General features: G+C 48.6%; 1 protein-coding gene across 7 annotated transcripts in view; it reads left to right on the top strand.

Moving 5' to 3' along the window:
- The window catches only part of SLC4A11 (solute carrier family 4 member 11), a 244,862-nt gene that overhangs the window by 111,097 nt on the left and 116,312 nt on the right, over positions 1 to 17,453 (top strand). For all 7 annotated transcript variants that reach the window (XM_083398303.1, XM_083398299.1, XM_083398302.1 and 4 more), the window contains one exon: positions 12,754 to 12,804. In XM_083398303.1, coding sequence (XP_083254429.1) covers positions 12,754 to 12,804 — 51 coding nt within the window. The remainder of the gene's footprint in view (positions 1 to 12,753; positions 12,805 to 17,453) is intronic.

Below are 17,453 nucleotides of genomic sequence, written 5' to 3' on the forward strand. Positions count from 1 at the left end.
CAACTCCAGCTTTGATCAGGTTGGTGTTCCCTGTCGCAGAATGTGATTTTTTTTTTTTCAGTCAATGGAAAGGAAAGGGGGGGACAATAAGGCTGCTTTTCGCTTATCCCCTCAAACCTTCTTGCAAGGAATTGATCTCTGATTTTACTTTCTTGGGTTCCATGATCACTGCAGATGGTGACAACAGTCATGAAATTAAAAGGCGCCTGCGATGACAAACCTAGGCAGCATCTTAAAAAGCAGAGACATCACCTTGCCAACAAAAGTCCGTACAGTGGTACCTCGGGTTCCGTTCTTAACCTGAAACACCACTTTAGCTAATGGGGCCTCCTGCTGCCGCCACGCCGCCAGACCACGATTTCTGTTCTCATCCTGAAGCAAAGTTCTTAACCCGAGGTACTATTTCTGGGTTAGCGGAGTCTGTAACCTAAAGCGTATGTAACCTGAAGTGTATGTAACCTGAGGTACCACTGGATAGTTAAAGCTATGGTTTTCCCAGTAGTGATGTATGGAAGTGAGAGCTGGACCATAAAGAAGGCTGATTGCCAAAGAATTGATGCTTTTGAATTCTGGTGCTGGAGGAGACTCTGGAGAGTCCCATGGACTGCAAGAAGATCAAACCGATCCATTCTGAAGGAAATCAGCCCTGAGTGCTCACTGGAAGGGCAGATCCTGAAGCTGAGGCTCCAAGAATTTGGCCACCTCATGAGAAGTGAAGACTCTCTGGAAAATACCCTGATGTTGAGAAAGATGGAGGGCACAAGGAGAAGGGGATGACGTTCTCGAAGAGACCAACGTGAGTTTGACCAAACTGCGGGAGGCAGTGGAAGACAGGAGTGCCTGGCGTGCTCTGGTCCATGGGGTCACGAAGAGTTGGACACGACTAAACAACAACAAAAATATATTTTCCTTCTCCAGAAGTCGCCTTATTAATTAATTAAAAGGATCTATAACCCACCCATTACCCGAAGGCACCAGGGCAAGAATGGGTACAACCTGAGCCAAAACCCAGCAATCATATTATATATTCCACATTTGAATTCTATTCCACACACGATGCTACATTTGAACATATGTCTTAGAATCAACAATCTTGTTTGGACATATGGGCCGCCTCCGCAAATATGTGTGTTTAAATCAGGATTCGTAGACCGTTCTTATTGTAAATGGGAGAGCGCATTTCTTTCTGTTGCATTTGCAATAAAAATAAGGGTTACAGATAATGTTAAAAGCGCGTAAAAAACAAAAGACAGACTTCCAGTTAAAATCAGGGAAAGATGGAATTTGTAGAGTTGGAAGGGATCAAAAGGGACATCTAGTCCTAGCCCCTGAAATGCAGGAATCTCAACCAGATCATCCATGACAGACGGCTATCCAACCTCTGCTTAGAAACCTCCAAGGAAGGTGAATCTGAACCACACCAAAATGTTCTACATCAGCGTCAGCAATGACAAGACAGAAGTTCAGTTTTTGGGGGACAGGAGGTGGGCGGGTGTGGAGGACTCCCTGGTCCTGAACTGTGCCCCTGAAGGACCAGGTGCTCATCCTGGGGGTCATTTTGGACTCACAGCTGCCCATGGAGGCGCAGGTCAATTCTGTGTCCAGGGCAGCTGTCTACCAGCTGCACCTGGTACGCAGACTGAGACCCTCCCTGCCCACAGACGTGGTGCATGCTCTGGTTATCTCTCGCTTGGACTACTGCAATTCACTCTATATGGGGCTACCTTTGAAGGTGCCCCAGAAACTACAACTAAAGCAGAATGTGGCAGCTAGACTGGTGACTAGGGGCAGCCACCATGACCATATAACAGCGGTCCTGAAAGACCTATATTGGCTTCCAGTACGTTTCCGAGCACAATTCAAAGTGTTGGTGCTGACCTTTAAAGCCCTAAAGGGCCGCGGTCCAGTATATCTGAAGGAGCGTCTCCACCCCCGTTGTTCGGCCCAGACACTGAGGTCCCACTCCAAGGGGCTTCTGCAAGAAGCAAAGCTACAGGGAACCAGGCATAGGGCCTTCTTGATGGTGGCGCCCGCCCTGTGGAACGCCCTCCCACCAGATGTCAAGGAAATAAACAACTACCAGACTTTTAGAAGATGATCTGAAGGTAGCCCTGTTTAGGGAAGTTTTTAATGTTTGATGTTTTATCGTGTTTTTAATATTCTGCCCAGAGTGGGCAGGAATAAATAAGTTGTTGTTGTTGTTGTTGTTATTTATTTACATCTGCTGTTGTCTGTCCTGTGTGATGGCTGTTGTGAGTCTGAAGTTGATCTCTTGCTGGTGGCTCCAGCAGGGAAACCATGGGATTCAGTGGTTTGTAGAAGTTCGTTCTTGGGGCTTCAGTTTCCTGCAATATGCAGTTTTCTTGCTTCCTCTAGAGTCACTTTTGCCAGCCTAGAGTTTCCTATTTATTTCATTTATCTATTTTGACAACGTATATACTACTCAACTGCAGCAATCTTTACAAGCAACACAGTCCAGTGAAAACAAAAGCAGTTAAGTTCATAAAATGCTTGCTGGAATGAAAAGTGTTCGGTGTGATGGACGTTTAACGTATTGCAAAATTTGTTAGGATGCTTTAACCTGTCTCTTCTGCATATCTGGGCCCATTGCAAAGCACAGCTAATACATAAACACACACATCAGAAATGGAGTGTAAACTTAATTGCTAAATGTTAGGAAATGAACTTGCATTCATTTAGCGCCTGTTTTTTTTAGTCCAGTACTGTAGTGTCCTGCCCCTACATCTTCCCTCTCCTTTTATTTTTCTGTCCTCCTCTTACCCTGTTCAAAATTCGTTTCCTACCCCCGTTCAGTTCAGAGATCCATCCAGTCCAGGGGTCCGCAGACATTTTCAGCAGGGGGCCGGTCCACTGTCCCTCAGACCTTGTGGGGGGCCAGACTATATTTTGGGAAGGAAAAAAATGAACGAATTCCTATGCCCTACAAATAACCCAGAGATGCATTTTTAATAAAAGGGCACATTCTACTCGTGTTAAAAACACGCTGATTCCTGGACCGTCCGTGGGCCGGATTTAGAAGGCGATTGGGCCGGATCCGGCCCCCGGGCCTTCGTTTGCCTACCCATGCTCCAGTTCGTCTCTCTTTGGGCAGGATTGCTGAAGCATTTCTTCCAAATCCTTTTCATTTCCTCTGTGCCCGCAGAGCTTCGAGCTGTAGCAGTATTCAAATCTTTCCTTCCTCTTTGCATATTAGATTGTTCTCTCTCTCTCTCTCTCTCTCTCTTTCTCTCTCTCTCTCTCTCCAGCTTTCTCTCTTCATAAAATGCCTCTTCTTTTCTCCCTAGAGGGAATTTGAGCTCTCTGCTTGTGGGGCACATACTTTATTGCAAGGCCCTGGCCTCCACGTGCCCCCCCCCCTGCCCTTTCCACCTGAACTCCTCTGTGACCCTTCCTAACTTAGCTACAGCCCTCCGTTCTTTGAGTTTTTCCTCATCCTTTGAAGCTGTGTACACCTGGGTACCAAATGCTGATTGAGTCCTCACTGTTACTGTGACACAGCAAGGGACGGGCATGAGGTCACTTGCCTGGTTAAACTGGAACGGTGCTCTGCAGAAGCATCGTAAAGAACTGGAAAGTACCTAGGAGGGCATTTGTTGTTGTTTAGTCATTTAGTCATGTCCGACTCTTTGTGACCCCATGGACCAGAGCACGCCAGGCACTCCTGTCTTCCACTGCCTCCCGCAGTTTGGTCAAACTCATGCTGGTAGCTTCGAGAACACTGTCCAACCATCTCGTCCTCTGTCGTCCCCTTCTCCTTGTGCCCTCCATCTTTCCCAACATCAGGGTCTTTTCCAGGGAGTCTTCTCTTCTCCTGAGGTGGCCAAAGTCTTGGAGCTCAGCTTCAGGATCTGTCCTTCCAGTGAGCACTCAGGGCTGATTTCCTTCCGAATGGAGAGGTTTGATCTTCTTGCAGTCCATGGGACTCTCCAGAGTCTCCTCCAACACCAGAATTCAAAAGCATCAATTCTTTGGCGATCAGCCTTCTTGATGGTCCAGCTCTAACTTCCATACATCACTACTGGGAAAACCATAGCTTTAACTATACGGACCTTTGTTGGCAAGGTGATGTCTCTGCTTTTTAAGAGTTTTGACCAAACGTGATCCACCTGGAGCAGGAACCGGCAAGCCACTCCAGTATCCCTGCCAAGAAAACATCATGGACAAAGACAACAGGAGGTCATAGAACCCATAGAATTGTAGAGTTGATCAGCTCGGCCGCTCTCCTCTGTACACATTCCAGCTTGTCAACATCCTTCTTAAATTGTGGTGCCCAGAACAGGACCCAGATGTGGTATTACTATCTCAACCCCAGCTCATTGTAGGAGCTGCAATATGAGATGCCTGGCCTTTGCTTCCATTGCCTGGGATGCTGTCATGGTTGTTTTCAGTGTCTGCAGCTGAAAAGTTGTGTAGAAGCCATGGTGGGGTAGGGGGGAGGGCAGGTTCTGATGTTGTGCATTGAACTAAGGGAGTTGATGTTGTGCATTGAACTAAGGGAGCTGGGCATGTTTAGCCTGGAGAAGAGGAGGTTAAGGGGTGATATGATAGCCATGTTCAAATATATAAAAGGATGTCACATAGAGGAGGAAGAAAGGTTGTTTTCGGCTGCTCCAGAGAAGCGGACACGGAGCAATGGATCCAAACTACAAGAAAGAAGATTCCACCTAAACATTAGGAAGAACTTCCTGACAGTAAGAGCTGTTTGATAGTGGAATTTGCTGCCAAGGAGTGTGGTGGAGTCTCCTTCTTTGGAGGTCTTTAAGCAGAGGCTTGACAACCATATGTCAGGAGTGCTCTGATGGTGTTTCCTGCTTGGCAGGGGGTTGGACTCGATGGCCCTTGTGGTCTCTTCCAACTCTATGATTCTATGATTCTATGAACAGTTACGATGCCTGGTTTGCACTGGAAAACTTTACGGTCCCAAAAATCTACAGACAACTCCCGTCACCGATTTATTGCAAACTTAGAAAACAGGCACAGAACAAATGGAGGAATGAGAAGCACACATGCAGAGAGGGGCAGGCACACGACTGGAAGCAATCTGATACTGGGCTTGGGCTTTTGCTCTTGCTAGAAGCTCAGCCTTGCTCTCACCGGTTCTGGAAGGCTCCTATAGAAGAGTCTTATACACACAGAGACTTTGTGCCTGCCCATTAGGGGAAATAGGAAGCCCCAAACATATATTTTATAGATGTCCTTTTTATGTTGAGATTCGTAGAGACACCACTGATCTTTGCTGAAGAGGCTCGCCGATCTTTCAGACGAGTCTAAATTTAATTCTCTCCTCTTAGGCAAAGATCAGAAGACGACCTGGCTGGTAGCCAGATTCTGTGCCCAGATTTGTAGGCACAGATCATCCTCTAGAATAAAATAGCTTACTAGGGAAATGCTGAAGTTGCCCTTTGGGGTGCCTCAGGGTCAATTTTTTATGGTAGCCCAAATCTAAGTTGTGCGGGTGTATGGATATATCTCAATTTTAACTCATGAGCTATTGCTGCAATCTGCTCCGATAGTATATTTTATCTTTATGAACGGCGTTTTTATTGTGTCATTTATGTGAACTGGTATTTGACCGTAATAAATTATCTAATTTGATGCTGGCATACTCTTTAAAAAAACAAAAACACCAGCACATCTGTATCCAAAAACAGCAAGCAGGAGCTGGGTTTCTTTGAGATTGGTTCAGGTCCCGTTACCCAGGTGCCTGGCATGTTTTGTAGCTGATGTGGGTCCAGTTATGATCACATGAAGATCTGTGGATCTCAGGTTGGCGACTGACCTCTCCACCTGGCTGGCCCTTCTAGCTTTCTTAAGCAGGTGAGCAGAAGAGCTTTTTATATCCCACTTTTTTCTCCAGGGAGTACGTGGCCGTCTCCTTCCCACTCAGTTAATCCCCACAACAACTCCGTGAGGTAGGTTAAGACTGACTCCAAGGTCACCCTTCATGGCTGAGTGGGGTTTTGAACCCTGATCTCCCTGATCTGATGCCCTAACCCCACTGGCTTCCTAGAGTACTGCCTGAGGCAGCTTCCCCAGTGTGCTTAAGGATAGGGCCGGCCGCCTGCCTTAATGTCCTTGCAAGAACGACAAGCTGGAAGTGTGATGAATAATAACAAGAAAGAGGGAAATTAAAACCCTTGTTGCTCCTTCGGGATGGAGAGAGGGGTCCCCTCTGCTGGTTCCCGTGCTATTTTTAAAAAACGGAGGCGGCTTCTTTCTGCAAAGCAATCCCTTTCGTGCCTGCAGAGAGCGATCCTGGCAGGGGGTCTACTGTAGCCGGCGCCTGGCTGGGTTGGGAAATGAGAGGGGCTCAGAGGCTGAGCTGCGAAACCTCCCCTTTACTCTTCTCCCTTGCCTGTGAAATCAGAGCAACCAGAAAATCATGTTGAAACATAATACAACCTTTGAGCTGTCTGCCCTCTGAAATGGCAACGATGCATTCCGTCTTGGCGACTCTAACCCTGGTTTAAGGAGCCGTTTTGAGCCTAGCTTATACAGTCATACCTCAGATTACAGACACTTCAGGTTGCGTTTTTTTGGGTTACCGACTGCTGAAATCCGGAAGTACCGGAATGGATTACTTCCGGGTTTCGGCGGTCGCACATGCACTAAATCTCGCTTTGCGCATGCGCAGAAGCGCTGAATCACAACATGCGCAGACGTGGGTTGTGAATGCTGCGGGTTGCAAACGTGCATCCCGCACGGATCACGTTCGCAACCCGAGTGTCCACTGTATAGTAAGTTGAGTTTCTAACCCTGCCTGTAGGGTGGTCCTACTAAAGGAGCAAAACCGATTGGGTGCGTTTTCGGCTTAGGGAGCGAGCAGCCCAGATTCGGCCTAGATGCAACCCCCCCACGACTGCCTCCGAACCGAAATCTCATTTTGAGACGCAGAGCTTGGCAAGATCAATAAACGAACCACATTGGGGGCTTAAGCAACCAATTGCAGAATTTTGGAACTATCCAAAACACGAGCCTGTTTCTTGTCCCCTGGGGTTGCTGTCAGAGGCAGGCACCAAGCTGGACCCCTTCTCAGAGATGGCTCCGTTGTGGATGCTTTTGCCCTCTGCCCATAATAATAATAATAATAATAATAATAATAATAATAAAATAAAAGTTTATTTATATCCCGCCCTCCCCAGCCAAAGCCGGGCTCAGAGCGGCTAACAACAATACAAGTAACACAACATTCTAAAATCAATTCATTTTAAAATCATTTCAAAATCAAATCAAGTTCAAAATCAAATTAATGGCAACCAAGGTATGAGGTGAGGGAGGGAGGTAGGAGGGAGGGAGATTGACAGGCAGGCGCCCCCGGGTCCTCCTGACTGGGTGCTTCTGTTTCCTCTTCGTTTTCATGGGCGGTGTTTTTCCTCCTTAGCCGTGGCTCTGAGTGATGCCGCACAATATGAGGGAGGCCTGACCTACTTAGCGAGCTTGTACAGCATTTCTTATTTCTCATTAGCGAGGCTTCTCCTTCCCTGTTTCTGTCAATCTCTTCAGCCGCAAAGGAAGCAAAACTGGGTTAGGGCTTGAGGTTTGACAAAGGTGTGTTGGCAGCGGAGATGTGTTTGGCACCGGGAAGGAGGGGAAGGCTTCCTGGTGCATTTTTTCAGCAGAGACCAGAACAGAATTAATGATCATTCACATGAGCTTAGCTTCTCTGCTGGGGAAATACAGCGGTGTCTTGACCCAAGCGAAGTTGTTGGCATTTTCCCATTCTTAAGATCTGTGACAAAGTTAAGGTAAAGGTAAAGTGACCCCTGACCATTAGGTCCAGTCATGGCTGACTCTGGGGTTGCGGCGCTCATCTTGCTTTACTGGCCGAGGGAGCCGGCGTACAGCTTCTGGGTCATGTGGCCAGCATGACTAAGCCGCTTCTGGCCAACCAGAGCAGCGCATGGAAATGCCATTAACCTTCCCACCGGAGCGATACCTATTTATCTACTTGCACTTTGATGTGCTTTCAAACTGCTAGGTGGAGCAGGGCAGGAGCAGGGACCGAGCAACCGGAGCTCACCCCATCGCAGGGATTCAAACCACTGACCTTCTGATCGGCAAGTCCTAGGCTCTGTGGTTTAACCCATAGCGCCACCCACGTCCCGTGACAAAGTTAGTGAGTAGTTAATAAAGTGAGTAGTTCAAAATGTTGGTGCTGACCTTTAAAGCCCTAAATCCGGGGTAGGCAACCTAAGGCCCATACAAACAAAGACACACAACTTATAAAACCGCTAAACTCCACCTTCCCACCCTCCTGGTGGTACGAAATAACCGGCCAAATGTAGGCACAAACCCTCTTAACTGTCCACCTATTGAATCCTGGGCCAGCAGCCAAAAAAAGGCCAAAATATGGATGAATAAAGACTGTCCAGCATCTTGCATCCGGAAGAGGCTGCTGTCTGTGAGCCTGTTCACTGTTCCTTGAGGAAGTGGACCTCACCCTTTCCGAAACAGACCTTGTCTCATAAGTTCTGCAAGCAGCGGCTGCACGGACACCCTAATAGGATGTTGCAAAAGCAAATTGGCAGTGTCGGTTCAGGGTTGGACTTGAAGGTGCACCTCCCAGCTCCAACTCTTTGGAAAGGGGTGCGCAGGAAAGAGACTGTAAAGACAGAAGCTTAGCGAAATATTGTGGGCAAATCATTTTATGCATTAATCAGATACAGTGGTACCTTGGTTCTCGAACGCTGCAAACCCAGAAGTAAGTGTTCCGGTTTGCGACCGTTTTTCTGCAGCCAGACGGAAGCCGCGCCTTGGTTTTCAAATGGTTTCGCGAGCCAAACAGACTCCCGGAATGGATTAAATTCAAGAACCATGGTACCACTGTATTGTGAAGGCCCACTAAGGCATTGGCAGCAAATTCCCCTGTCTCTCCCCTGCCCTCGTTGTAATTTAGAGCTGTTTGCACCCAGCAATCTGTTGCAAAATGTAGGGTTTGGGTGGGTTTTGAACCTGGAGGACCTGGGTTCGGATCTCACCTTGGCCCCAGGCTCAGCTGCTTCCAGTATCCTTGGCAGTAGGGAAGGACCTCCTCAGATCTTGCATGGCTTTGTTGTGATACGTACTGCAACAACTGTTTGGGGTTGTGTCTTGTGCTGGCCTTGGTCCTACCGTTGTGGTCCAGGATAGCTGCATTTCTAAATCAGTGAGTGGATAATATATTCACCTTTTGCACTGGAGAGAATTGGTTCTCCTTTGGGCAGCGGCAGAGCATTTGCTTGGCATGCAGAAGGTCCCAGCCAGGTGGAATCCTGAGCATCTCAAGGAAGGACCGGGAGAGACCAGAGAATCCCAGAGAGCTGTTGCCAGTCAGAGTTGACGGTATGTTGCTAGATGAACCAATGGCCAATTGTGCTCATCCATTGCCCCTATCACGGTGAGATTCCTAGCAGCCTGTTTGCCTGGAAATGAAGACGAAAGTTCAGGACGGATCCGGATAGGATGGCTTCAACTTGGGACGTTTAAGAGTTGCCATTTCGGTAAAAACACGTCGACTTTAGTCTACTTCTTCATGAAGCGCATTGTCAAAGGAATGCTCACCTGGCGCCCTTATAGCATGTATTTAGGCACCAGGCAAAAACTTTATTCTATAACCAGGCTTTTGACTGTCTGTGGCCTTTTAGAAGTGGGTGAGATGTTTTCAATCCATTTCTTTTCCCTCTTGGGTTTAATGAATCTCTGTGGGTGGTTTTGCCTGTCTGGTTGGTTGGTTGTAAGTTGTTTTTGTGAGATAAAGTGAATACTAATAATAATGAATACTAATAAATAAAGGCTTATGGAAACCCCTATAAAATGGGGAGTTTTGCAGGGCCGTGGAACAGTGGCTTAACTGTAAATGATTTTGGGCATCTGAATAAAAGGACGTGATGGCTGGAAACAGCAGCATGGAACTGGGGAGGTATTCCCTTCCGGTTGCCCCCAAGTTAGAAATGCTTCTGTGAAGTATTCGGGGAATGCAAGGTTGTCTTTTTATGTTGGGGCTATAGCAGAGCTCAGGAGACTGGAATTTGCAGGTTTTGTTATGTTTTTAATATCAAGGAAGCTGGCTGGCAAGACAGTGAGCCGCATCTTCTGAGGAATTTAATAACAGAATGTTGTTGGGTGCAAATGTGAAAGGGGGGAAAATCTATGAAATGAAAAGAGAAAAAGAAAGAGGGGCAATATCCCTTCTTGTCTCTCAGCTGCAGTTGACCCCTTCACCTTGATGGGGCCGGAGTTTCAAGACGTTCCTTTGCAGCATCCCTTATTAAGGAATATTTTCAATTCTGGGGTAATATTCCTCGTGTCAGAATGGCTCAACGCAGAAGCACTGCAGAATGCACACGAGCTAATAATATTCTGACTATTATTTTTTGAAAAAACATTGATCTGACAAGCCTGCTCCTGTGTCTTGTTCTGTTTTCTTGTGCTTTCCCGAGATTCCGGTATTTGCACAGCAACATGTCTTGAGTGTGTTCTGTCTTGGGGACATTTCTGAAAACACTGCCGTATAAAGGCACAGGGTTAGCCCTACAAATTGCTCTGTTCTTCTAGATCTCTATCTCTTTATCAAACGTTTTGTGCATGGGATATTGAATGCTTCATGCATGGGGTCCATTGCGGCCTCATTCTGTGACAAGAAGTATAAGGGCTGCATCTAGACACAGGAGGAGCAGAATCAACACCTGCATGCTCAGGTCCACAAAGCAGATACCTGTTTGAATTCCTAGCCCTGGGACCTAATGGCTTCCAGTTTGGCTGCACTCACGTGCAATGTTAAACCAGACCTCTCCAAAGTGGTGCTGTCCAGGTAATTTTTGTCGTTTAGTCGTTTAGTTGTGTCCGACTCTTCGTGACCCCATGGACCAGAGCACGCCAGGCCCTCCTGTCTTCCACTGCCTCTCACAGTTTGGTCAAACTCATGCTGGTAGCTTTGAGAACACTGTCCAACCATCTCGTCCTCTGTCGTCCCCTTCTCCTTGTGCCCTCCATCTCTCTCAACATCCGGGTCTTTTCCAGGGAGTCTTCTCTTCTCATGAGGTGGCCAAAGTCTTGGAGCCTCAGCTTCAGGATCTGTCCTTCCAGTGAGCACTCAGGGCTGATTTCCTTCAGAATGGAGAGGTTTGATCTTCTTGCAGTCCATGGGACTCTCAAGAGTCTCCTCCAGCACCAGAATTCAAAAGCATCAATTCTTTGGCAATCAACCTTCTTTATGGTCCAGCTCTCACTTCCATACATCACTAGTCCAGGTAATAATATAATAGTATTATTTGTCCCCTGCCATCTGACTGGGTTGCCCCAGTCACTCTGGGTGGCTTCCATCAGCTACAAAAACATAATCATGGCTGTCTTCTAAAACATGGGACACGGGTGGCGCTGTTGTCTAAACCACTGAGCCTCTTGGGCTTGCTGATCAGAAGGTCGGTGGTTCGAATCTCCGTGACAGGGTGAGCTCCCGTTGTTCGGTCCCAGCTCCTGCCAACGTAGCAGTATGAAAGCACACCAGTGCAAGTGGATAAATAGGTACCACTGCAGCAGGAAGGTAAACGGCATTTCCATGCGCTCTGGTTTCCGTCGCGGTGTCCTGTTGCGCCAGAAGCGGTTTAGTCATGCCGGCCACATGACCCGGAAAACTGTCTGTGGACAAACACTGGCTCCCTCGGCCTGAAAGCGAGATGAGCGCCGCAACCCCGTAGTCACCTTTGACTGGACGTAACCGTCCAGGGGTCCTTTACCTTTAAAAAAACTTGTATGTAGAACTTTTGACTCCTTTTCATCTGGCAGGAGGGCTTTGCACAGGGCGGGCGCCACTACCAAGAAGGCTCTGCCTGGTTTGCTAGACTACAACTCTCACCATCCCAGAGTCTCAACTTCTGGAGATTCCCCATCTTTGCCTTAAGAGGCAAGGGCTCATTTTTTTGATATACGAGCACCTGGAGGAAAGTGAGGGATGTGCCTGTAAACAAAGGCAGAGATGGGCCTCCGGGTGACCCTGGGATTATGTAACGGTGAAAGAGAGTAGCCTTTTTGCTGCCTCCTGGCAAACCTTGTGTGCCGTTTCACATTGCATTAGCCTCTTGTGTGAGTCGCCCCAAAGCTTTGTGCCCTTCCTTTCCCCAGTGCCTGCTCTCTTTCTGAATCTCATTGTGCTCATCCATCGCCCCTATCACGGTGAGATTCCTAGCAGCCTGTTTGCCTGGAAATGAAGACGAAAGTTCAGGACGGATCCGGATAGGATGGCTTCAACTTGCACATGGGACGTTTAAGAGTTGCCGTTTCGGTAAAAACACGTCGACTTTAGTCTACTTCTTCACGAAGCGTGTAGTCAAAGGAAGGCTCACCCGGCGCCCTTATAGCATGTATTTAGGCACCAGGCAAAAACTTTATTCTATAACCAGGCTTTGGACTGTCTGTGGCCTTTTAGAAGTGGGTGAGATGTTTTTAATCCGTTTCTTTTCCCTCTTGGGTTTAATGAATCTCTGTGGGAGGTTTTGCCTGTCTGTTTGGTTGGTTGTAAGTCGTTTTTGTGAGATAAAGCGAATACTAATAATAATGAATACTAATAAATAAAGGCTAATGGAAACCAGCTATTGCAAATATACCTACATTTTCATATGATAAATCCATGTAACAGAGACATTCCGGAAGAAAAGTGAAGCATGCCAAAGAATAAATGTCCATTCGTTTAAAAAGAAACCCCTGAATTGTCTGAGCTGCCCTCTTAATTTGTTTTTCTCTTATTTCTCCTCTTAGAAAGCCCACCGGCAGCGATGTCCAGGAACGGCTACTTCTTCGAAGAAACAGGCAAGTAGAATCCTACCTTACGAGTAGCAAATTGAACTTCTGCTAATGTAGCCCCAAATGGCAACACTCTGCGCTGCAACACCTTGTTGCAGAGCCCACATGTTTGTTTGTTTTATCTCCCGCTGGCTGACTTCTTTGCATTTGATCTCTTTGCTGTCTGTTCCTCCTTCAAAGCAGCAGTTCCCAAATGTTTCCTGGAGGGAGGAGACTCGCTCCCTTCATCCAGAACTTAGCAATCAGAAATCTTATCATTTCTTGCGGCGTCCTACGGGGAGTTAATCTTGTTCTCCGTTGCTATTCACCAGTTATATGAAAGCACCGGGGGACTTTGTCAGGGTGTGATGCACAACTCCATCTCTCCATGCCATCTGAATCGGGAGAAGGCAGCTCAGGTGTTTGACCGTTGCCCGGAGGTGGCGATGAGATGGATTGGGGCCAATAAATAGAAACTGGCATGATGGAGGTGCTCTGTGTTACGAGCTCTTGGGTCCAGGAAGCAAGTAGATTTCCTTTTCTGGGGAATGTGGCCCTCGCCTGGAGGGATCGTAGAGTTGGGAGGGGCCAGGGGCCAGCAAACTTTTTCAGCAGGAGGCCGGTCCACTGTCCTTCAGACCTTGTGGGGGGCTGGACTATATTTTGGGGAACAAACATGATGCAAAGGCACCATGAGCCCCGGTGGCTGCTTACCAGTGTCTTCCGAGCGGCAGGGTCTGGTGGCGGCGGGACGAGGAGCGGCATGAGAAAGGGCTCTGGAGAGGGGCTGCTTAAAATGGCAGCCGCTCAAGTGCTGCTGCTGGCACCAACAAGGCCCAGCCCCCTTCCTCCTCTAGGCAGGGTGGGGAGAAGCCAGGAGAAGCCTCTCCCACCGTATGAGGGAGAGGGAAAGAACGTGCACGCTGGCGATCCATGCGGCAATTCCCGGACCGTCTGCGGGCCGGATCCAGAAGGCAATTGGGCCTGATCCGGCCTGCAGGCCTTAGTTTGCCGACCCACGATCTAGTCCAACCCCCTGCAATATACAGTGGTCTGTTAAACATTAAAAGCTTCCCTGAACACGGCTGCCTTCAGATGTCTTCTAATAGTCTGGTAGTTGTTCTTCTCTTTGACATCTGGTGGGAGGGTGTTCCACAGGGCGGGTGCCACTACCAAGAAGTCCCTCTGCCTGGTTCCCTGTAACTTGGCTTCTTGCAGTGAGGGAACCACCAGAAGGCCCTCGGCACTGGACCTCAGTGTCTGGGCAGAACGATGGGGGTGGAGATGCTCCTTCAGGTATACTGGATCAAGGCCGTTTAGGGCTTTCAGGGTCAGCACCAGCACTTTGAATTGTGCTCAGAAACGTACTGGGAGCCAGTGTAGATCTTTCAAGACCGGTGTTATGTGGTCTCGGCAGCCGCTCCCAGTCACCAGTCCAGCTGCCGCATTCTGGATTAATTGTAGTTTCCGGGCCACCCAACCTCTGCTTAGAAACCTCCAACGAGTCCTCCACCTCCTGAGGTCATCCATTCCACTGCCAAACAGCTCAAGAAAGTCACTTGGAATCTATTTTCTTGTCATTTGACTCCATTGGTTTGGGTCTTCCCCTGTGGAGCAGGAGAAAACGTGGTTGCTCCATCTTTGATGTGACAGCCCTTCCAACATGAAAATAGCTGTTATCTCCATCTCCTGTGGATAGCTCAGTTGGTAGACCACAAGGCTCTTAATCTCGGGGCCGGGAGTTCGAGCCCCACACTGTACGATAGATAACCCTTGCGGTCCTTTCTGACTCTACAATTCTGCAATTCCTCTTTCCCAGCTCTCAACTGTCCTTCGCAAGGCTTGGTTTCCGAGACCCCTTCATCATCGCCCTCCTCTGCAAGTAACATGGCTTAATGGTCCTGAGCGATTTGCAGCCCTCCCTGGTCACATGGGTAGCAGCGGAGTTGCCTTGCTTAGTGCCTCTCCATCTTGGCGAACTCCAGGGATCGACTAATTGGTTTTGCTGGCAATGCAGAGCTGCAGTTTTGCTCCAGGGCACTGAGGTCCCCAGACAGCTCCGGTTGTTGTCTCTGGTTCCTCTGCCTCTCCCCCCCCCCGCCCAGCCTTTCTGAATTGCACCCCCCCCCCCAATTACTTTTGTCATTGCGTTTGGTATGTCTGCCTTGTTTATAACTCTCCAAATTCTTTGCCTGACTGTGGAATTAACCCAAATGCTTTACTGAAACAAATCCATTCAAGATGGTCCTGGGATATTTCCTTGCTGTCTGCCTTGTTATACCAAATGAACACACAGACAGAAACACACAGTGAATTGTCAAGGGGTCTAGGAATGGCAGACTCTCCTTTCTAGGGCAGATCCATACTGCTGGCTGCATGCATGGTTCTTTAACCAGAGGGGATGCGGAGCAGGACTGTTGCATTGCAAGCATTGTTGTTGTTGTTTAGTCGTTCAGTCGTGTCTGATTCTTCGTGACCCCATGGACCAGAGCACGCCAGGCACTCCTGTCTTCCACTGCCACCCGCAGTTTGGTCAGATTCATGTTTGTAGCTTCGAGAACACTGTCCAACCATCTCGTCCTCTGTCGTCCCCTTCTCCTTGTGCCCTCCATCTTTCCCAACATCAGGGTCTTTTCCAGAGAGTCTTCTCTTCTCATGAGGTGGCCAAAGTATTGGAGCCTCAGCTTCAGGATCTGTCCTTCCAGTGAGCACTCAGGGCTGATTTCCTTAAGAATGGATAGGCTTGATCTTCTTGCAGTCCATGGGACTCTCAAGAGTCTCCTCCAGCACCATAATTCAAAAGCGTCAATTCTTCGGCGATCAGCCTTCTTTATGGTCCAGCTCTCACTTCCATACATCACTACTCGGAAAACCATAGCTTTTACTATACGGACCTTTGTTGGCAAGGTGATGTCTCTACTTTTTAAAATGCTGTCTAGGTTTGTCATTGCTTTTCTCCCAAGAAGCAGGCGTCTCTTAATTTCGTGGCTGCTGTCACCATCTGCAGTGATCATTGCAAGCATTGCTGTAAGGTAAAGGGTAAAGGGACCCCTGACCATTAGGTCCAGTAGTGACCGACTCTGGGGTTGCGGTGCTCATCTCGCTTTATAGGCCGAGGGAGCCGGCGTACAGCTTCCGGGTCATGTGGCCAGTATGACTAAGCCGCTTCTGGCGAACCAGAGCAGTGCACAGAAATGCCATTTACCTTCCCGCTGGAGTGGTACCTATTTATCTACTTGCACTTTGACGTGCTTTCGAACTGCTAGGTTGGCAGGAGCTGGGACCGAGCAACGGGAGCTCACCCAATCACAGGGATTCGAACCGCCGACCTTCTGATTGGCAAGTCCTAGGCTCTGTGGTTTAGACCACAGCACCACCCGCGTCCCAGCTCTGGGGATGTTGTCAGGCATTAAAAAAAGTATCTGGTACAAATAGGACAAAGTAAAGGAATAGAACTCAATGGGAACTCGCAAAGCAGACTTCTGGAATGTCCCCCCTCCTCTCCTGTTCCCTTCAGCCCTCCTTGCACCCTCAAAATCATCTCTGGAGGGTTGAGGGACCCTCCAGAGCAGATTTTGTGGGTATATGCAGAGGGGTAAAGGTAAAAGGACCCCTGACCATTAGGTCCAGTTGTGACCGGCTCTGGGGTTGTGGCGCTCATCTCATTTTATTGGCCAAGGGAGCCGGTGTACAGCTTCCGGGTCATATTCAAATATATAAAAGGATGTCACATAGAGGAGGGAGAAAGGTTGTTTTCTGCTGCTCCAGAGAGGCGGACACGGAGCAATGGATCCAAACTACAAGAAAGAAGATTCCATCTAAACATTAGGAAGAACTTCCTGACAGTAAGAGCTGTCCGACAGTGGAATTTGCTGCCAAGGAGTGTGGTGGAGTCTCCTTCTTTGGAGGTCTTTAAGCAGAGGCTTGACAACCATATGTCAGGAGTGCTCTGATGGTGTTTCCTGCTTGGCAGGGGGTGGGACTCGATGGCCCTTGTGGTCTCTTCCAATTCTATGATTCTATGATTCTATGACTAAGCCACTTCTGGCGAACCAGAGCAGCGCACAGAAATGCTATTTACCTTCCCGCCGGGGCGGTACCTATTTATCTACTGTATTTTTTGCTCCATAAGACGCACCTGACGATAAGGCACACCTAGTTTTTAGAGGGGGAATAAAAGAAAAAAAATATTCTTTAAAGGGAGCGCTGAGTAGAGCCTGTATGCGTCCCAGGCTCTGCTCAGCGCTCCCTTTCACGAGCCGCGTGGAGCGTGTGTGCGGCACTTGCAGGCTTTTCCCCGAGGAGGGAGAAGGGCAGCCCATCACTGATGGCACATTAAAGGGAGTGCGGCTCTTGGGGGTTTTCCGGGAGGTGGGGGAAGGGATAGAGGGGCTAAGCCAGGAGCTAGAACAGCAAGAGGGAGCGCGGCACAGCGATCTCTCTCGCTGTTCTGGCTTCTGGGATGGCTGTGCAGCCTGCATTCGCTCCATAAGACGCACACACATTTCCCCTTACTTTTTAGGAGGGGAAAAGTGTGTCTTAGACAGCGAAAAATACAGTACTTGCGCTTTGACGTGCTTTCGAACTGCTAGGTTGGCAGGAGCAGGGGCCGAGCAACGGGCGCTCACCCCGTCGCGGGGATTTGAACCGCCGACCTTCTGATCGGCAAGCCCTAG

The sequence above is a fragment of the Podarcis tiliguerta genome (genome assembly GCF_965153285.1).
Source record: "Podarcis tiliguerta genome assembly, chromosome: 9".
In the NCBI taxonomy this organism is placed as follows: domain Eukaryota; kingdom Metazoa; phylum Chordata; class Lepidosauria; order Squamata; family Lacertidae; genus Podarcis; species Podarcis tiliguerta.